Source organism: Trichosurus vulpecula, chromosome 2 (genome assembly GCF_011100635.1).
Source record: "Trichosurus vulpecula isolate mTriVul1 chromosome 2, mTriVul1.pri, whole genome shotgun sequence".
Lineage (NCBI taxonomy): Eukaryota > Metazoa > Chordata > Mammalia > Diprotodontia > Phalangeridae > Trichosurus > Trichosurus vulpecula.
Genome location: NC_050574.1, coordinates 44,381,915 through 44,403,251, shown reverse-complemented (window position 1 = coordinate 44,403,251; position 21,337 = coordinate 44,381,915). Strand labels below are relative to the sequence as shown.

Genomic DNA, 21,337 nt, shown 5'->3' with positions numbered 1-21,337 from the left:
TCACCACCCTTTAGGGCGCCGCCATATTAGCGGCGGAGGAGAGGGGCTTGGGTCGAGGTGGGAGGAGGGGGCAGGCGAGGGGCGGGGCCTCCGGGGCGAGGAGGCGGAGCGTGAACCCCCCTGGCCCGGCCCTCTCCCGCTCCCCGCCCCCTGACCGCCTGGCTCGCTTGCCTCCCGCCCACCTTCCCATTGTCATGGCTGCGGGAGCCGCAGCGGCGCGAGACTGTAGGCTGTACGAGAGGTAAGGCCCCCCGTGGGAAGAAGGAGCAAGGCCGCCGGCGCTGAAACCCTCCTCCGCGGGATCCCTCCACGCTCCTATCTGACCGTCCCCCCCACCCCCACCCGGCATTTGTCTCCCCACGATGCCCCCCATCCCCCGCGCTTGTCTCCCCACGATCCCCCAGTTCGTCCTCTGGTGCCCATCACCCATCTGGGGCTCTATTGCTTCCGACGTCTGTGCCCGTCCTCTCATGCCTACCCCCCACGACCCCCCCCCCGCCTCTCCTCTCTGTTGTACCCCTACACTTCCTGTTGCTCTCCTTACAACCCCATCTACCCATTCCCCTATGCTGCCCCCCCAAGCCCTTCCCGTGACTGTCTGTCTCCTCCCCATAGGCTCCCTCCATACTAGACCCCTCCCCACCCCCAGACCCTTCACCCGGACCTGGGAGTCAGATGCTCGATGGGCCACCTCGCCCTCGGTGTACCCATCGTATGCCCTGCACTTGGCCCCGGGCAGGGGTCCCTTCCCCCAGTGCTGGTGCCTTCCCTCCGACTTTGCCATCCATCTGGCTCCAGATACGGCATATAGCTACCTGGTTGTTGTTGTCTCCCCTCGAGACCTCCTCCAGAGCAGGGACTGTTTTCGCCTCTTCATTTTTAATCTCGAACACTTAGCACTGTTCTTAGCACTTAGTAGGTACTTAATACTCGTTCACTGATTGGGAAAAGAATAAGCATTTATGTAGGACTTACTATGTGCCAGGCTCTGTGCTAAGCACTTTATAAATATTTCATTTGATCCTCCTAACAACCTTGTGAGCTAAGTGGTGGGTGCTCTTATTCCCGTTTTACAGATGAGGAAACTGAGGCAGGCAGGTTAAGTGACTTGATCAGGGTCACACAGCTCATTAATGCCTGAGGTTGTATTTGAACTCCTGAAGTCTTCGGGCCCTGTTGTTCCGTTGTTTTCAGTTGAGATTTCTTGGCAAGGATGCTGGAGTGGTTTGCCAGTTCTTCCTCCAGCTCATTTTATAGATGAGGAAACTAAGGCAAACAGGATTGAGCGACTTGCCCAGGGTCACCCACCTACTCAGTGTCCGAGGCTAGATTGAACTCAGCTCTTCCCTGTTGTAGGCCCAGGGCTCCATCTGAGCCTCCAAAGTGTTGTATAAGTGTTAGCTATTATTGATATTATTATCAAATATGATGAAGAGACTGGAACATGGCCCACTCTGCCCTGATTTGGGTTTGGGAGAGTCCCAGTCTGCCTTGTCTCAGAATGTTCCCTTGTCCCTCTTCTCATTCCTACGAAAAACAGCTGACATTGGTTTCTCTTTGCGGAGCCTGTGAGCATGGGGATGTGTATATTTGCCCCCATGTGACCATGCTCTAACTTTTATCTTCAGATTGCTCTTGGCATCGAGGAGTCATTAAAACCTGATAAGTTTACAGTCTGGTAAACCAGCTTCCTCACTTGACACCTTTGGAAAAGTAAGGTAGGCAGGTGGAAATTCGGTTTAGCACCCTGCTGTTCTGTCATTCTGTAGTTCCCAGAAACCTGACTTGACCAAAGCCCTGGGAAGCTGGTCTCATAGATCTCCTATGAGGAGAGGTACCCACAGAAATTCAGATTACACACATGGGAGTGTGTGCTAGGACCAGTTCATACCAGCTCAGAGCCAGTTATTAAAGGGAATGCTACAAACCAGGGCTTGAGTTACTGTTTTGTTGACGTCTAGCCTCAAGAAAATGATGGAGAAAATGTTCTTGATGCAGATGAAACTTAAAAAGTATGTTGTGGATACATTTTTTTTTAAAAGCTGGTTGTTAAATATTTACCAGGACACCCCTGGACATAGCCCTGACTCTTGCTATTTTGGGGCATGGCCTTATTTTAAATAGGCAGGAAATAAAGGGAGTGTGTACCACTCATAATGCAATTTTGCATGTTTCCCAAGCAAATAAATGCACATAAGACTCCGTGCAAAGATATGTGAGCCTAGATACCTACCTTTAAGGAGCGTGTAGTTGGGAAGAAGGAGAGCTAAGACTCCACAGATCAGTTTTTACTTTGTATCTTAGTTTATTAAGAGGTAACAAATACTATGGGAGTCAAATCAACAAGCATTAAGTACCTACTATGTGGCAGGTGCTGGATTTCCAAGGAGAGGCAAAAGACAACTCTGATTCCAGAGGAGAGTTAGAAGATTCTTCCCTTTTGGAAAACCTGGTTGCGTGTCTGTGGGGAGAATAATTGGGGAACCTGCGGTCTTAAGGCCACATGTGGCCTTCCAGTTCCTTAAGTGCAGCCTTTTGACTGAGCCTTCTAGGTCCTTAAGTCTGGCCTTTTGACTGAGCCTCCTAGGTCCTAAAGTGTGGCCCTTTGAGTCTTCTAGGTCCTTAAGTGCAGCCTTTTAAGGCTACACGTGGCCTTAAGACCACAGGTTCCCTACACCTGGTCTAGCCAGCGTCAGATAACTCCTGGCCAGCCCTGATTACAATAGCTCACACTTACAGAAGGCTTTAAGGTTAGAGTGCTTTTCTTATAACAGTCTTGTGAGGTTGGATTGAAGGTTGGGAGCAGAGGAAGGTGCTACACTGAGCACTCCCCCTAGACTCCACCATTGGGAAGACAGGAACTAGTTAAGTGAGCCCCTCCTGGGGCCAGCAAGCCCTCATTTTTCCATGATGACCTACCCACCTCTGCTGGGCATCCTTCCCTCAGCACTCACGGTCAGCTTTCACTGTGGAATACTTCCTCAGTCTTAGCTTTCCACACCGTCCCCAGCTATGGATTTTTATGGCCTGAGCCCTGTCTGTATTGACTTTTTCAGGTATGTGTGTCTCCACAGTCAAACTGAACACAGGGATCTTGTTTGTGGTTGCTGTGATCCTTAGCAAGGGCTTTACACATAGTTGATATTCAGTCATTGTATACAAATCACAGAATACTAAGTCTGGAAGGTTTTCAGAAACTAGTTATTCCCTTTATCTGATACCTGAACAGAAATATTCTCTGCAAGTTTCAGTCCAGTCTTCTCTTGAGAAACTAGCTCCCTGTGTCCCCAGCTTTGGGGCTGCTCTAATTAGAAAGTGTTTTCCTTCTGTCAGGCTGAAATCTGTCTGTTGTCAACGACTTCTGGGCATTCTTGGACAAAAATCCTAGATCTAAGGTGTAAGGTGCCAACACTTACTGTGGATTGGTTAAATCAACAAATCAGCAGGTCCCTATTAAGCCGTTGCTATGTGCTAGGCACTGTGCCTAATGCTGGGCTGGGTCTTTCTGATTCTGTCTACCCACATACACCATCATTTCAAGAAACAGCAAATGTTCCTTGGAAACAGGAAGGGCCAATCCAGCTGCTTTCTTCTCAACAGATGAAACCAGTGCCCCTGAACTTCAGGCCTTACCCTCCCCTTTGCTAGCGTGGTCCCCTGGCACGTGCCACCTTGCCTTTCCCCAGGAGGTTTCTTCTCTTCCCTCCCCTCCCCCTGCTCTCCTGGCTTCAGCCCCGCCCCTCTTCCTCCGGCTCGGTCTCTGGCTTGGAGCTCGTCCTTTGTCACTGCCCCACCCAGGGCCAACTGCCCAGCTGGAAAGCCCTGGGGCTGACTTCCCTGCTCCTTGCCCATTCTTTCATGGCTGAGCTGCCATAGATGTCACATCCCAGAGGCAGGGTCTGCTATTGGTCCCTGGGAAGGGGGTGCCAGGAGACTGGCAGCTTATGCTTCTCGGTTCCACCTTCTGTCAGGTAGCTTTCAGACTTAGCCTTCTGGGCTTTTAGGGACTGCAGAGTAATGTGCCTATTTTGGAGGAAGTCTGAGGGGAGGAAAGGAAAGGGCCTGTGGGAACAGCAGAGAGCCCAGCAGTGACAGAGGCCGGGCTAGAAGAAGCCTCTAGCTTTGGAGGACAGGCCTACCAGGGCAGAGGTAGTGTCAGCTTCCCGCCTTCCTCCTGAAGGGAAAATCTTTGGCAGAGCTGTCTCCCACTCAGGTGCCCAGGATTGGGTATATTGGAGACCTGGCTGCCTGGCCATAGGTGACCTCCACGCTCTCCCTGCCCCTTCCCAGCTCCAGCTGCAGGAATCCGGCCATGGTGAACGAAGCCCGAGGCAGCGGCTCTTCAGAGGGCAGCAGCAGCGGCAGTGAAGGCTCCAAGGAGAGCTCCCGCTGTCCCACCCCCGTGTTGGACGCTGAGCGGCATGAGCGGCTGCGTGAGAAGATGCATCGCAGGATGGAGTCGGGGGACAAGTGGTTCTCTCTGGAGTTTTTCCCTCCTCGAACTGCTCAGGGAGCAGTCAATCTCATCTCTAGGTGAGCCGGAGATCCAGGGGGGCTGGGCTTGTCATGTTTGACAGGCAGGCATCCGGGAGGCCACTTAGCCTCAGGTGTGTGACGTCAGCCAGCTGAGCTCCTTCCTCGGGGTTAGCATGCTCATAACATTGACTTGCTCCGGCCGCATTCTTTGAAGGAACTTGGAGTCTGCTCACAAGTACAACTTAGGAAGTTGCAAATTAGTGACTTGGAAAATGTTTTCAGTGAGCTAGAAAACCGGATTGACCGCTGTATCCCAAAAGATGTCTGTCAGAGTCCTCAAATGTGCACTCTCTTTACTTCTAGATTGTACTTGGGTGTGCCGTAACATTTTGCTTCTCTAACAGATAACACTCCTGGTTATTAAAGTTTAAAGGCACAAAGAATCCATAAAGAGTTGTCTTAGGAAAAGCTTCCCTCGCTGTTCAGTTATTAAGCTCAGGAGCCTTTGGGTGCTGTGTCAGGGCTACTTTTATTTGATTTTTAGTTATTCCAAATATTTTAATAAGAGTTCTCTGGAAGTCATTTAAAACACCAGTTTGTGAGGATATTCTCCATTGGAGAGAGAATACAGAGCGCAGGTAGCCACGGAGCTAAGGAATTTTCTTGATTTGGGACAGGATCTGAGAGTCCACTGTTTTCTGATCAGCCTTGCACTGCTCTGGGATCTTGTATTTCTCTTTTTCTGGGTCAAAAATCTCTCCTTGGTGTCTAGGTTTATGGAGCCTCTTCTTCTTGAAGTAAGCATCACTAAGATGATTTGGAATTTTTACACCTGAAAGGTTAACCCTGGTAGAGGTGGCAATGACAAATTTCTGCTGGGTCCTTCTTAGAGGAACATGGTTGATTGTCAGAGGTCCAGTCACCAGTAGCAAGCCACTAGCCAGCTGCTTCAGGAAAACCACTGGCTTGCCCCTGTGGAGGCCATGGAGCATGCTCAGAACGGTGCCTGGGGTGATGCTAGCTCCAAGTCTCCTCACATGCTGGCTAAAGGGCTTTTGCCATGATTTGGCAGCTTTCTAGGCACATCCTCAGTAGGGTCATACCGAGGCATTTTGCGAATCTTTACTGCGAGGGTTCCTCCATCCTTATCACCACCACCAGTCATTGAGATAATAGCAGGCACCTTCTCTTTCTTTTTCCTTTCAATCCGGGTTTTTGGTGTAGCATACTTCCGCTTGTAGGTGGCTCTCCGGGAATGCATTGCAGACCTGGAGTATCTACCGATTCCTCTGGCCAGGACTGGGTTCCTACTGCAAGGCTTTCGAGGCTTTTTCACCACCTTTTCAGCCACATCTTCCTTTTCGTTCTCTTTTTTTTTTTCCTTTTTGACCTCTTCCTTTGATTCCTTTGGGGGCTTTTTGTCTGCCATCTTGAGAGAAGGGAAAGAGAATTACGGCCCGGACCTCTAGTCTATAAGCAAGCCAGGGCTACTTTTAGATGTGGGCAGTGGATTAGGGGCCTGATGTCCTGTGATTGCAGTGATGCTTCTGGGTACAAGGCGGGCTCATAGCTCGAGCAGGCTTCGTTTTATTTCTCCCTCCCTGGGAGGGCCCCGAGATCTCTCCCCCCACCCTTAACCTAAGCTAATATGGAAGCCAGGTGAAAACTCCAAAGTGCTGTTCAAATGCAAGGTGGCATCATCATCATTGTCATCGTCATTATCATCCCAAATCCTAGGTCCCTGTAGGCAAGGCCTGGGGGAAAATGGTGGGTTTACATGAAGGGCTACTTCCAGGGACCTTCTCCCCCAAAAAATACCCCCACAGGTTTGACCGCATGGGGGCAGGTGGCCCCCTCTTTGTGGATGTTACCTGGCACCCGGCAGGGGATCCTGGCTCAGACAAGGAGACCTCATCCATGATTATCGCCAACACAGCTGTAGACTACTGTGGCCTGGAGACAGTCCTGCACATGACCTGCTGTCACCAGACCCGGGATGAGATCACCAGCCACCTGCACAAGGCCAAGCGGCTGGGCCTAAAGAATATCATGGCATTGCGAGGAGGTAGGAACCCAGCTCTGTCCTCACCAGTTCTGTGGCATGGGAGGGGAACCTGAGTTCTCACCCCTTTTTCCTCTTCTCCTATATCAGGCTTATTTAACATTCCCTGAATATCCATAGCATTCTGAGTCCCATACAGGGCATGCTTAGGGTGCCATCCCTGCTAGTAGCATTGCTAGGCCAGTGCTGATGGTGAGGCTATCCAAGGCAATGTACAGACACAAAGCATGGTTCAAGGCACCTCTTGGCCTGGGAGTCGTAGACTAAGAGGTACCTGATATTCCCTTGTCTTAGCAATTGCCCACCTCAACACCCAGTTCTCCACCGTCCCTAATTCTTCCCCTATCAGAAGGTGTAATTCTTGGACTTTGACCCAGGCATGAGAATAGCTAGTGTGCCTCTGGGTGCCTGCCATGGGGAGCTGTCTGTTTTAGGTTCATCAGATGAAGAAGGACTCTTTGAGGAGGACTCATGTCTTTTTTTTTTTTTTTGGCGGGGAGGAAGGCAGGGCAATTGGGGTTAAGTGACTTGCCTAGGGTCACACAGCTAGCAAGTGTTAAGTGTCTGAGGCCAGATTTGAACTCAGGTCCTTCTGATTCTAGGGCTGGTGCTCTATGCACTGCAGCACCTAGCTGCCCCCAGACTCAGGTCTTTATAGTGTCTACACAACCCTGGACCAGAAGGTCCTGCCCCAAATTTGCTATCTCAGCTGCCAGAGTAGAGAACCTGGGGGTTGGGTTCCACATCAGGGAGAGATTTTATTTTTGAAAGACTGCTTGTAGTAAAAAACAAACAAACAAAAAAGCAAGCATGGGATTTGGGGCAGGCTCAAGCCTTCGCTATCTTCCTGCTGCCCAGGTGACTGTGCCCAAGTCCCTTATCTGTAAACAGGGGAGCTGAGGATGTCTGAGGCCCTGTCTAACTCGTAAACCTGTGGTCTCAGGCATGCTTGAAGAGGGTGGAAGTTCAGGTGAGGTAGGATTAGGAAGAAAAAGCCCAGGCACGTCTGTGTGGAAGCCAGGTCAGTCCTGGGAGTGGACGTTCTGATCCCCTGGGTAGACAGAGGGAAGGAGGCAAGGGCCTGCCTAGAACAGAGGTATGGCTCAGCAGTAATATAGCCTCTTGACCAACCTTGCAGACCCCATGGGTGATGAGTGGGAGGAAGAAGAAAATGGCTTCAGCCATGCAGTGGACCTGGTGAAACACATCCGCAGTGAGTTTGGGGACTACTTTGACATCTGTGTAGCAGGTGAGTCCATGGCCCCAAAGACAGGAGCAGGTGGGCTCAGTGAGCAGGCTGGAGGATCGAGGACCTATGGTGGAGGACAAGTCCTGGTGCTGTTATTGTACCACCATTCTTTCCCTCCCCTGGGGATGGATTTTCTTCCTTCTTATTCCCACTCACTGTCCCTGGAACTTCCTTGTCCATCCTCAGGGGCCACGAGCTCCTGGAAGGCCTTCTGCTACTTGAAGGCTCTTTCCACTGGAAGGGCCCATCCCTGAGCCACACACCTCATAATTTCAGTCATTTCCCCAAACTTGTCATCCTGCATCAGCATCACTGAGAGTCACCCCAGGTCAAGGTCATGATGGGACAGGCTTCATAGTGTCTTAGCTTGGTAAGGACCTTCAGAGGTCATTTAGTGAAGCCTTCTCTGAGTACTCCTCTCTCCAGTCTTCCCAATCACTGCCCATCCAGCCTCTGCTGGAGCATTGCCATCAATAGTGAGCGCCCTACTCCTCGAGGCAGCCCGATCCCTTTTTGGACACCTCCAGGGTTCTTATGTTAATCCAAAATAGAAAGAAAGGGTTGGAGAGGAGAAAGGTTTGGGAAGTAGAATTGAGAGGACTTGCCAGCTGGTTGGTTGGGTGAGTTCATAGGATTCTCGATCTAGAGATGGAAGGGATCCCAAAGGCACTCAGTCTAGTCGGAGGGGCTGGGTGGTTTCTCCAGGGTCACAAGCTAGTTTAGTATCTGCCCGAGGTAGGATTGGACCCTACGTCTTCCCAACTACAACTCCACTTCTATAGCCCATTGCCTCTCCCAAGTTAGAGGGGGAATGTCAAAGAGGGTGAGCCCCAGTGACTTAGAACGGGGGTGGGTCTTCCTAGAGACAGTGAAATTTGGAGAAAAGGTGGGTTTAGGGGGAAATGAATTTAGGTTGAATTTGAGATACTTTGGTCCTCTCTCAGGAGATGTCCCCAAATGAAGGCTGGGATGTCCTAGATGAGATTGCTGCCTGGATGTGGTGAGACTAGATGGCTTCGGAGGTCTCTTCCAACACTGAGGTTCTAGATGCAGGGTTCTAAAATCTGACTTTTGGAAAAACAGAATAAGCCCCAGCATCTAGCACTGGAGGACTACATAGTTCTGTAAATGAGTATTGCATTGGACCTCAACAAAGCATTGGGAAGACATCGTCTAGATGACAAACCCTTGAAATGTTGGACGACAGCTAGCTTGCTCCTTCTAAATAGCTTTTTTCTCCAGACTAAATTGTTCCTTATCTGACATCATTTCTTGATCTCCTCATCATGGTGGTCTAGATGATGCCTTATCTGAGAAACTACAGACCGGATTCCAGGTTGAACTAAGGGATTTCTGAGGGCTGGTGATGCTGTGGTTAGGTATAGGTACCCTGATTAAAGGGATGGCACCTCCTCTTTATCTTCCCCATTGGTAGGTTACCCCAAGGGTCACCCAGAGGCAGCAAGCTTTGAAGAGGACCTTCAGCACCTCAAGGAGAAGGTGTCAGCAGGGGCTGACTTCATTGTCACACAGCTCTTCTTCCAGGCAGACACTTTTTTAAATTTCACCAAAGCCTGTGCAGCGATAGGCATCACGTGCCCCATCCTTCCAGGAATCTTCCCCATCCAGGTGAGTGTCCCACAGTGGCCAGCCGAGTGCTTCCTTATCATTGTGGGCAAAGGAGCGTGGCCGGGCCTGGAGCCTCAAAAATTGGCCTTTTGGCTTCCCTGGGCTTGACTTTTATAGAGCGTTTCCAAGGTCCCAGGAGCAGTGGGACCTAGTGGAAACCAGACATGGAGCCCAATACACCACACTTTTGTCAGGAGCTTCCAGGGGCTCGGGTTTACAGGCCAGGTATGGGGGTGGCCTGCCTTGGACACTGACTGGCTCTCAGGTAGATGTGGATGGTGACCCTCCAACTGCTTATCAACTCAGGTGGTTGTGAAGAAAATGGTGGGCCAGCCCTGAAGCACCATATGTGCATGATGTCACTGGGGCCTAACCTCCCTCCTCTGAGGCAGCTGCTGTGTGTGTGTGTGTGTGTGTGTGTGTGTGTGTGTGTGTGTGTCTGTGTCCCTCATGTGTCACATGCTCCAGGTCGTGGATTGGCCAGGATGCTTGTGGAGATGGCTGACCTACTGTCCTAGTTCCAGGCCTTTGGCTTCTCCATCTAGAGGCAGTGGGAAGCTCAGTGGATACAGCGCTGGGCCTGGTGACTGGAGGACCTGAGTTCAAATGTGGCCTCTGACACTTACTAGCTGTGGACCCTGGGCAAAGCGCTTCACCTTTTTCTGCCTCAGCTTCCTCATGTGTAAAATAGAGATGAATAGGACCCACCTCCCAGGGTCGTTGTGAGAATCCAAGGATTCATGTTTATGGAAAAACAACCACAAACAAACACCTAGCAGAGTGCCTGGCATATAGTAGGTGCTTGATGAATGTGTGTTTCCTTCCTTTCTTCATTTGCTCCTTCCCATCCATCATATGAGACAAAGCAGGCTGGCCTGTTTAGGAGGAGAGAGAGGGCCACCAAAGCAGTAAATTTTCCCGTGTGACTTTTTTGCCACAAGAGGATTATTGCATCTATTTCCTAAAAGATCGCTGGAGAGGAGATTGTGGCTTTCCTCCCATGAGTCACACAGAGCAATAGACGGGCCTCAAAGGGATCGATTGTAAAGTAGGGCTGGAGTGTTATCCATTGTGCTGTGATAGCTGTGTAAATGGACTGAGTAATTACAGCCCTATCTCGTGGTTCTTGTGAAAATGCTGTATTGCGGGCTGCTAACTGGCCCAGCCAACAATAAAAGAGATAGAGTGGGCAGAAATCGCCTCCTGTATTGTAACTGCTTTCACTGGCTTCCTCTCTCCCTGTTAGACAGCCCATAGGCTAAGGGTAGAGCGCAGGTGGGTAAATGCCTGAGGCTGTGGGGTGAGAGAGGTGGGTGAGGGCACCGTGTGTTCATGTCCCTCGCTTCATGTCCTGCGCAGGGTTATCACTCCCTGCGGCAGCTGGTGAAGCTCTCCAAGCTGGAAGTGCCGCAGGAAATCAAAGATGTGATTGAGCCAATCAAGGACAACGATGCTGCCATCCGCAACTATGGAATCGAACTGGCTGTGGCCATGTGCCAGGAGCTGCTGGCTAGCGGCTTGGTACACGGCCTCCACTTCTACACCCTCAACCGTGAGGTGGCAACTGTGGAGGTGCTGAAGAGGCTGGGCATATGGAACGAAGATCCCAGGTAAGCCACAGGAGGCTAAAGAGAGGGAAATGAGGGCAGTCAGGGGACTCTTCTGGGCAATTGTGCTATTGCCCTGGTCTAGTGGGAAGAAGCCATGTGGATGGGCTTCCACCTGAGCATCTCTGATAAAAATCTCCCCGCTTCTTGCTATGGAGCAGGCAGAGGAGGAGGTTCCTGGTTTATACTGTTCCCCCGGCCAGTCCCCTCAGATCTGTTTCCTTATCCCTCCCAGGCGTCCTCTGCCATGGGCTGTCAGTGCCCATCCCAAACGCCGAGTAGAGGATGTCCGACCAATCTTCTGGGCCTCTAGACCAAAGAGTTACATCTACCGAACACAGGCATGGGATGAATTTCCCAATGGTCGTTGGTGAGCACTTTGGGGGAGTCAGATGTTGGGGAAGAAGGACTTCCTTTGGATTCATTTGCAGCTGAGTCCTATTTTCCAGGGAAGAACAGGAAAAAAGGAACTTGGATGTTTATCAATGAGTTCCTGGGAAACAGAGATGGGATTTGGGGCAGCAGCCTCCTGGGCAGGTGAACGTTGTCCCCTCTCCCCATTCCCCAGACTTGACACCTCTGGCCTTGGGGTTGTGCCATGATTCTGTTGCTCCATCTTCTAGGGGGAACTCCTCGTCCCCAGCCTTTGGTGAGCTGAAGGACTATTATCTCTTCTGCCTGAAGAGCAAGTCCCCAAGGGAAGAGCTACTGAAGATGTGGGGGGAGGAACTGACCAGTGAAGAGAGTGTCTTCGAAGTGTTTACCAACTATCTCTCTGGAGAACCCAATGCGAATGGCTACAAAGTAAGTGAGAGGGAAGAGCGGGAACCCTCTACTGGGACCTTGCCTGGGCTCACTTACCCAGTCTGGCCCCCTTCTTGCCACTGGGCTGGAGGCATGTGGCTTCACAGCTTATTTTCCTGCCCTTTCTTTACCTGTGTCAGAGAGGTGAAACTCTTAGTGCTGCAGGGAGGTCAGAAAGCTTTGTGGAGCACTTCCAGAAGTGGGCTCTGCCAGGGGCTGGCAGAGTGAGGCATCTCTGCTGGTGCTTCTTAGGAAGAGATGTGTGAGCAAACATGGTGTTGCAGTCAGGCAGGCCATTACTAAGCATTTATTAAGCCGCTGCTGTGTGCTAGGCTGTGGTAAGTGCTGGGAATACAAAGAAAGACAGAAGACAGGTCCTACCCTCAAGGAGCTCACTGTCTGATAGGGGAGCCAATAGCAAACAACTCTTCAGACAGGCTCTAGACAGGACAAATGGAAAAAATCAACAGAGGGAAGGCACTGGAATTAAGAGGAGCTGGGGAAGGCCTCCTGTAGAAGGTGGGACCTGCAGGAAGCCAAGAGGTGGAGAGAATGAGGGAAAAAAGTCTAAGGATGGAAGGACAGCTAGGGAAAATGCCTGAAGTTGAGAGGTGGCTTGTCTTGTTCAAGGAACAGCCAGGAGGCCGGTGTCATTGAATGGCTGATTGTGTGGGGGTCAGGAAGCTGTAAAGAGACTAGAAAGGTAGGAGGGGGCAGGTTATGAAGGTCTTTGAATACCAAACAGAAAATTTTAAATTTGATTCTGGAGGTGATAGGGAACCCCTGGAGTTTATTAAATAATACTGTGCATTTTAAGATCTGCATTTTAAGAACATCACTTTGGCAGTTAATTGGAGGGAGGACTGGCATGGGGAGAGAGTTGAAGCAGGCAGACCCACTAGCAGCTATTGCAATGATCCAGGGATGAGGTAATTGGACCTGTACCAGGGTGGGGGCTGTGTCAGGAGAGAAGGGGGCAAATTCGAGGGATGGTGCAAAGGTGAAATCACCAAGCCTTGGCACTAAATTGGACATGAGAGGAGAGCTGTGGAAGTTGACCCCTCGATTGTGAGCCTAGATGATGGGGTGCACAGGAATTGTGGTGGTGCCCTTGATAGTAAAATGAAAGTTAGGAAGGGGAGGAGAGTTTTTTTGGGGGGAAAGATGAGTTCAGTTTTGGACAGGTTATGTTTAAGATATCTGTGGCACCTCTAGTTTGCAATGTCCTAAAGGCAGTTGTTGGAGGTGCAAGGCTGGATACAGGAGAGAGGTTAGGATGGTGAAGGAGATCTCAGAATCATCAGCACAGAGATGAGAATTAAATGCATGGGAGCTGATGAGGAGAAGAGGACCAGGAGAGGAGGGGTGTGACTGGGGCAGCAATGGAGACTGAGAAGGGATAGTCAGACAGGTGGAAGGAGAACCAGGAGAGGGCAGGGGAGCAGTAGAGAAGACAGACTCTCAAGGAGAAGAGTCACTGTCAGCAGTGACAATGTCACAGGCTTCAGGGAGGACAAGGAGGCTGGGCATTGAGAAAAGGCCATTAGATCCAACAATTAAGAGATCATTGGTAACTTTGGAGAGAATGACTTCAGTTGAGGGGTGAGGACAAAACCAGACTGCTGAGAATTAAGGAGGGAGTGAGAGGAAAAGAAGTGGAGGTGCTGATTGCAGACTACCTTCTGTAGGGGTTCGGTCAGAAAAGGGAGAAGAGATAAAGGAAGGTTAGCAGGAGTGGATAGATGAAGTGAGGGTTTTTGGAGGATGGGGGAGAGGTGGCCATGTTTTTAGGCCCAAAGGAAGCCCCCACATCCAGGGAGATAGTGGAGTGAGACAGTGGGATGATGGGGCAGTCTGCTGGAGAAGGTGGGATGGGTTGGGATCCTTTGGCATGGATACCTAGGGCAGGTTGGGGCTGGGGAAGGAGGCTGAGGGATTGCCTGGTGGATCTGGGAGCCTTTGGCGCCACGCCTATTCATGCCCTTGGCTCTCCCCACCTTACTGTCTCACTGCCCAGGTGACCTGTTTACCTTGGAACGATGAGCCTCTGGCAGCCGAGACCAGCCTGATGAAAGAGGAGCTGCAGAAGGTGAATCAGCGAGGCATCCTCACCATCAACTCCCAGCCCAATATCAACGGGAAGCCGTCCGCTGACCCCATCGTGGGCTGGGGCCCCAGTGGCGGCTATGTCTTCCAGAAGGTAGGGCCTTCCCCATTCCCCTGTGACTCAGGGTCTGAGTGCTGAACACTCAGAAGGAGTAAGCCTTTCCCCTGGCTTTCTCTTTTCCCTGAGGCATCTCCTTTTGTCAGGAATAAGTACTGGTGTAGTTTGGGGAAGATGCACCCAACTTAGAGCCAGGATATGAATCCAGGTTCCTTGACTTTCGTATTTACTTACCTACATGACCGTGTGGTCTCATTAAGTCTGTTTCCTCATCTGTATAATGGGGACAATATTTATAGCTCCCAGGGTTATTGTAAGGGACAGGTTTACTCTGTAACCCTTATAGTGCTTTAGAGATGAGACAGTGGTGGGATTGCAACTGGGAAATCTACTTCTACCTCCCAGGGACGTTGGGGATAGAAAGAAACCGTAGACTTGGAAGTAAATAATAGAAATTCAGGGTATTACAGTATGTCCTCAGGAGATGTCCTACCATCTCCACCTCAGCAAGTCAGAATTCCCCCTTCTTTATTCAGTGTATCCCTCAAATCCCACTTCTTTCATAAAGTCATCCCCAGCTGGGAAAGAAGTAGCAAATCCTGCACAGCTCTGTCCTGCAGGCAAATACACCTTCCAATACCCCTCATTCACCACCCTTCTTTCTCCCAGCATATATCACCTTGCTTGTACATCCTGCTGATATCATAGGTATCGATTAGTGCCTATATGACCTGGTTTCTGGGTGGCAGCATTCCTGTGGAATTTGGAGACCTCTTTAGCTCATTCTTTGTGGGGTGCCCCAGGTCTCTAATGGGGTATTTTGGTGACCTATGTGTGATACCTACCGTTCTCCCACAGGCCTATCTGGAGTTCTTTACCTCCAGTGAAACAGTGGCGGCTCTTCTCCAGGTGCTGAAGAAATATGAGCTCCGTGTCAATTACCACATTGTCAATGTCAAGGTAAGGGAGGGAAGGGGTGATTTCAGAATCCAGCATGGCGGGGCCCAGGTGTGGCCCAGTCACCAGTCAGCGGCACCAGGGCCTTCTGGTGCTCTGTCCTCCTGAAGAAAGGGGTCTGACTTCTTCATATTCTTCCCCAAGTTCTGCCATTTCCTTTTCCTACTTCTTTCTCTACAGGGTGAAAACATCACCAATGCCCCTGACCTCCAGCCCAATGCTGTGACTTGGGGCATCTTCCCTGGGCGAGAGATCATCCAGCCCACGGTAGTGGATCCTGTCAGTTTTATGTTTTGGAAGGTAAAGACAAGTGGTGGTCTCCTCCCCACCCCCACCCCCCACACCTATGGGTCTGTCACTTTTGCTGGGCCCATGTTATAGATGACCCTTCAAATAGGACTACTGGAGACTGACCAGATCTTCCGAGGTGAGGAGCACTGATTTTCAGTGATTTCTCTGGCTCCCCTTGGGGAGAAGCTGAGCTGACACAGAATGTGTGTCTGGTTTAGAGAAAACTTGTCTGCAGAATTGCTTTAAATCGACCTGCCACATGAGGCTTCCTCGCCAGCCCTGTTTCTGGGGCTGTCCGGGCCTCCCTTTCCTGGTCAAGGGGCATTTTGAAAAAGCTGAAGCTCTGTAGGCTCCTACCCATATTGCTTTGTTCTGAGAAATCCCATAAATGGGGTGGCGGGGGGGAAGAGGGAACAAAGAGATGGGAAAGCCTCTGAGCCATGCCTCTTGTCTGACCCCAGCACAGCTATCGCTGACCTTGTCTGTGTGTGTGTCTAGGATGAGGCCTTTGCCCTGTGGATTGAGCAATGGGGGAAGCTGTATGAGGAGGAATCCCCATCGAGGATGATCATCCAGTATATCCATGACAATTATCACCTGGTCAACCTGGTAGACAACGAGTTCCCCTTGGACAATTGTCTGTGGCAGGTCCTAGAAGACACCTTTGAGCTCCTCAGCAGGCCAGCCCTGCAGTGAGAGATGGGAAAGCTCGGGGCCCCTGGAGCCACCTTCCTCAGCCCCCCAGGCATCCTCTCTTTCCTCTCTTCCTCAGTGTTCCTCTAAGGATTCTCCAGCTGTTTTCTTCTCCATCCTGTCTGGTTACACGCGCCCCGGCTCCCATCCCCACCTCCTATCCCCATCCCTCCCCAGTGACAGCTGCTAGGCTGGTTCCTGACCTCTGTGCTTGGATTCAACCAGAGTCTGTTCTGCACTCGAGGCTTGGTGGATTTCCCCCACACTATAATTGTGCTATTTTCCCCTTTTGTTGGGGAGTAACTCCATCCTGCGACCCTGTAATGGCCCTAGGCCATGGAGGAGCACTGGCCATCCAATGGCACCTTTCAGTTCTCCTGAGGAGGTGAAGTGACCTGAGACTGTGAGCACTGGTCCAGAGTGCCTGCTTAGCCAGCAGGGCCTTCCAAAGAAACTGTCTGCTGTTCTGTTTCCTGGGCCACACGCTGATGTTCAAGCCCCAGACATACCTGGAAATGCCCTGCTGTGCATGGAGAACTGGGACTGTTGGACTAGACACATGGATGTTGGACTTTGGGGTCCTTTTGCCTCAGGGACTGTGGCCTAGTTCTTGCCTCAGTTTCCCCATATATGAAAGGAGAGGCGAGCATGAACTCTTCTGCCTTCCTAGGCAGGAGGAGGTCAGGCAAGCACACAGACCTCGGGCTGCCACATAACCACTATTAGCACTTACCCTCTTCCATTGGAGCATTGGTTGAGTCTGTGGTTCCAAATTTACTGCCATCTTTCTTTTCCTGATTGGCCTGTGTTTAATCTGTCTGGGAAACTCCCAGTGTGGAGTCTCCCTCTCGTCTTCCTGATTCCAAGATTGGCCCTCTGTCCCCTGCTCTAGCCTCCCTTTGTTCCTACTATAAGCTCCTCTGTTTCCATAGATTTGTGGTTTGAAAGAAAACATCTTAGGGAGTTTCAAGTGACTTCAGAAGCATCCTCAGTGGAAACCCTGCCCTCATTTTCCTCCTTAGGGAGACAGAAAGGAGCAAGAGTCTATGACCCTTGAGGGCAAAGGGGTCGATGCTAGACCCAAAGGGGTCAGTCACATGGTTGGAGCAGCCTCTTTCAGTGCTGGGCCTGCTTGCATTCTCAAAGGGAGCCCTTTGACCAGCCCTGGCTAATATTTGCTGCTTTTTAAATGATACCTCTTCTTCTTCTACGAACCTCAGGTCTGGCCTGCTCCATCTTCTTCCTTCCTCTCCTAAAGGCGTTTGTCTTGTGCGTGAATGAATGTCAGTAAATAGCACTTTCCCCAGCTGGGTCAATCATGCTATCTGGCAAGTACAGGGTTAAGGGAAAGTCCTCTCTCTGTCCTCCCCACCCCCACCCCCAGGCTCCCCTTCTAGAGCTGAGATCAGCTGTCTTGGAGCCAGTGCTGGGTCAGCAGAGAGAAAATCTTGCTAGGGAGGGAAGGGGGGTGGACAGAAGGAAGCAAATGCAGCAGAGCAGAAACAGGGAAGCTGCTTGGGGAGGGGGTGACCCTAAGTCCAGTCAACACTGCCTGGCCCCAGTTCTGCCTATTTTCTTGTAGGTGGGGGCTCCCCAAATCAGAGTTGGGGGACTTTGGCGGTTATTTTAGACTACCAGCCTGAACAGAACCCTCCTTGGAGCATCCCCAACCTCTGCTTAAAGACCCCGACCACTTGGAAGTCACTACCTCTGGACTGCCCAGTCACCTTGGAAAACACCCATTTGGATTTTGTAATGAATTTAAATCTGCCTGTGCCTGTGGGCAGCTTTTATTGCCCCTATTTCTGCCCTCTGAGGCTCATTCCTTTTTGACATGAAAGCATTTGAAGGTAGTGATTATGTTCCCAATCCCCAAGTTTGCAGTTTTTCCTGTAGATCACATGACAAGTTTCTGGTCCCCTCACCAGCCTGGTTAAACATCAGTCCTAAAATGTGGACCTCAGGACTGAAATCCAGTGCTACAGATCTGACCTGGAATAGGCTGGGTCCTCCAGCACAGACGAAACCCAGAGGGAGGCAAGGAAATGAATGGCATTTTATTATCTGTTAAAGTCAAGGTCTCTGCCCTGAGAGCTGCTTTTCATTTAACCATTACCAGACAAGTTTGCTGGAATTTTTTCTGTCTAGCCCTGGTGGGTGGAATGGGACAGGATGGGGACAGGGTTGGACTTCTTGGCCCTCCATCCCTATGGGCTGTGCCTAAATGGACACGTGCTGACCCATGATCACTGACTGGTACCTCCTCTCTTGGGTACCTGGACTGCCCAGCGCTGGTACCATCTTCCAAAGGCCTGAAACCAAGGGCAGGAGGGAAAGGGGAAAACTATCTTTAGTTACTCCTGTCCCTGGCTCCCTGCCCAGCCTCAGGGTCAGACTGTCCATGCAAAGAGGAGGCAACAGCTGAGTTCCAGACCCTCCCCCTTAGGAAAGCTAAATAAAAAGCCCCTCCACCCCCAAGAGGGCAGCCAGCCAATCCAGGGCAGAATTAGCCCAGAATATCTGGAAAGATATGTAGGAATACTGCTTAGAATGGAGTAGGCCCAGGAAGGGGTGCACGTCCTCACACTACCCAGGCATCTATTCCTTGCCTGGTATAGGACTTGGAATGGGGGGGGGCGGTTATTAGCAGCTGTTTCTGGGACCAGGACAGTCTGGCATCTGAGGCATCTGAGGCATCTGAGGAGTGAAGTTGGGGCTTGAAACAAAAGCTGAACTCCCTTAACAACCTCAACAGAAACTAGTACCTCTCCTTGGTATGTGTTAGAGTGAAGCAGGGAGGAGCGTGTCTGGAGGGGCACGGTCCTGGAGAAAATGCATCTAGGGAGCTCAGGAATGTGGTCCTACCACAGGCCTAGAAAGCACCTACCCACCCTGGTTTTAGGGCCATCACCTGGTGGTCATGGATACCTGAGAGAGGACCCTGTGGTCTTGCAAACACAGGGCCACCTGAAGCTGTAGCCACCGCCTCCGCCACATCCCCCAGCCCCATTCCAGCCGCCGCTGCCTGACCTGTACAAGGGCAACATGATGTCAGGAGTGGGAGCCCACCTGAGGACATCATGTGGGCATCACCTGATGACTGCAGCCTGCCCCAATTTAACAGTTCTAAGGATCACGGACAAGGAAGGTGTATGCTGAATGGGAGCAAGTGCAAAAGGCCTTTGGCATCCTAACAATCTATTTGGTATCTTTAATGACTGGAATTACATGTGGAAATATGTTTTGCATGGTTACATATGATATAATCTATGTCAAATTGCTTATTGTCTCAAGGAAGGAATTTGGAACTCAAATTTAAAAAAATGTTAATTCTTTTTACATGTAATTGGGAAAAAATAAAATATCTTTTAGAAAAAAAACCACTGGCTAGCTGTGTGACCTTGGGCAAGTCACTTAACCCCTATTGCCCTGCCTTCCCCCCTCCAAAAAAAAAAAAAAAGAAAAAGACTGGAATTAGGGCTGGCTGGCTTAAAATAAATGACCTGGTCTCTGGGTCCCTTCTGCCCCATGAGACTATAATTCAATGATCCCCTCCAACAAGGCTCACCAACATCCGTGCCAGCTGCTCTGATCCCTGGGCATCTATCCAGCATTGCCAGATTTCTGCAAGCCTCCTTTTCTTTTGCCAGCCATGGAATCTTCGAAGCAGTACTGCATGTCTCCACCTCTGTAGGTACTTCCTCCTGGAGAGAAAGCCTCCTGTCAAGGCCCTGTGCCTACGTTGAAGTGTTGGTTTTGCTTCATTGTTTTTTATCTCAAAAGAAGGCTCACTGGAGAGAGAGTGTCTCCAGGAAGGATGGTTGGAAAAAAACCAAACAAAAATGAAAGGCATCAATAAATCTTTTAAAAATTAAAAAAAAAATCCCTAAAACAAGGGCTTGAACTAGGAGACTTCTAAGGTTCCTGTTAGTTTTAAATTGACGAACTTATGAACAGGGTTCTAGTCCTGGACCTGCCACAACCACTTGCCATTTTGATAAGCAAGTTGCCTTCTGCAAATTTCTATTATGATTTTTCCCAGGATAGTGAAGGCCCCTGAGTTTATGCCACGTGAAGATGTGTTGAAAGATCTGGGGATGTTTAGCGTTGAGAAGACTTACTGTGTTTGTCCTTCATTCTTGAGGAGGACCATGACATCAGGGGAATGATGACATGACTTGCACTTGACCTCGATGTGAGTGAGGGAGGGCTGTGAGAAGACTTAGGAGGAAGGGAAAGCTATTTCCCAGCTGTTCCAGGGAAGAGAGATTAGATGTGTCATGCTTTCCTCAGTGATCAATGGGCAGAAGTTATGAAGGGGTAAAAGTAGGCTTGATGTAAGGAACATTTTCTTGACAATGAGATCTAGCCAAAAACAGAATGAGTTGTCTTGGAAAGTTAGTGCTAGAGCTGGCAGGGACAGAAGAGGGCATCCAGACTAGACTCCTCATGATACTGATGAAAAAAAAATGAGACCCAGGGAGGGTAAGGGCCTGGCCCAAGGTCTCACAGGTTAAGAAGCAAAGGTAGAAAAGAGAAGTCGAATCAGTCAGGTTACTAGATTGGATGCAAGGGATAGAGCAGATAGAAATCATCCGCCGGGTAAAGTATATATTATAACCCTTTGCCTAGGGAGGGGGAGGACAATGCATTTTCAAGCTTTTTATGGAAATATTGCTATGGTTCTAAGGTTAGGGTCCATCTGGTATACCATCCAGGAAAAATATCACTTTAGATGAACTTCACAGTGGTTTTAAACTGTATCCTTCTATCGAAGTTTTGGGGTCTATAATGTATGTTGACTAAAATAATTTACAAATAAACCTGTTTATCAAAAAAAATCAAAGGTAGTCTTTCCACTGTACCACAGAGGGTGGACTCCCTTCACTTTCTGGCCTTTAGGTGACCCCTTTGTTGCAAAGAGGATCCTTCCTTAGATATAGATTAGCCTAGAAGCCTTCTCAAGTTCCTTCTCCTCCCAAGATTAAATTCTGAGGTTCTAGGTGACAGGCTGTCCTTACTTCAGCCATGTTTCCTCCAACAATGCTGCCTTCCAGGGGTCTCTGCTCTTGGGGATCTGGACTGTCCCGGAGCTGCCTTCTTCTTGATGTCTAGTAGACTTCCTAGGCCCCTCCCGGCTGGTCAGTCCCTTGGCCCTCCTTTGCCTTCGGTACAATTGAAGCCAAAGCTGGAAGGAACTACAGTGGAGAGGCAAGCACGGGAAAGAAAGCAGCAGGAAGCTCTGCTTTGGGCCACCTGGGAAGAGACGGTAACCGACAAGAATCAAGGGCAAAGCACCCAGTGATCACCTCTTGCTTTGGCTCAAACTATAGAAAGTGCAGTGGGAAGATCTATAAGAACAATTCGTGACTCTCCTGACATTCAGCGAATAGGGTTTATTTAAT

At 50.2% G+C, this 21,337-nt stretch overlaps 1 protein-coding gene across 3 annotated transcripts; it reads left to right on the top strand.

The window, feature by feature from the left end:
• Nucleotides 1-179: 179 nt before the first annotated feature.
• On the top strand, nucleotides 180-19,304 carry MTHFR (methylenetetrahydrofolate reductase). Of its 3 annotated transcripts, none has more exons than XM_036746242.1 (12): nucleotides 180-241; nucleotides 4,297-4,533; nucleotides 6,303-6,541; nucleotides 7,677-7,787; nucleotides 9,223-9,416; nucleotides 10,776-11,026; nucleotides 11,259-11,393; nucleotides 11,647-11,827; nucleotides 13,845-14,027; nucleotides 14,850-14,951; nucleotides 15,129-15,248; nucleotides 15,738-19,304. In XM_036746242.1, exons 1-12 carry the CDS (start codon nucleotides 195-197, stop codon nucleotides 15,933-15,935), a joined length of 1,998 nt encoding a protein of 665 aa, XP_036602137.1. In that variant the 5' UTR covers nucleotides 180-194; the 3' UTR covers nucleotides 15,936-19,304. The 3 variants fall into 3 exon arrangements, with proteins under 3 accessions (XP_036602137.1, XP_036602138.1, XP_036602139.1); XM_036746243.1 differs by having other exon boundaries at nucleotides 7,677-7,751; nucleotides 15,738-19,296; XM_036746244.1 differs by lacking the exon at nucleotides 180-241 and adding an exon at nucleotides 4,073-4,149 and having other exon boundaries at nucleotides 4,291-4,533.
• The last annotated feature ends 2,033 nt before the right edge of the window (nucleotides 19,305-21,337 follow it).

Bases quoted from the DNA above. Each gene is read 5' to 3' on its own strand.
- MTHFR (XM_036746242.1), top strand. From the start codon at position 195: ATGGCTGCGGGAGCCGCAGCGGCGCGAGACTGTAGGCTGTACGAGAG. The intron at 4,534-6,302 runs GTGAGCCGGAGA...ATACCCCCACAG, and splicing joins GCAGTCAATCTCATCTCTAG to GTTTGACCGCATGGGGGCAG. The intron at 14,952-15,128 runs GTAAGGGAGGGA...CTTTCTCTACAG, and splicing joins ACCACATTGTCAATGTCAAG to GGTGAAAACATCACCAATGC.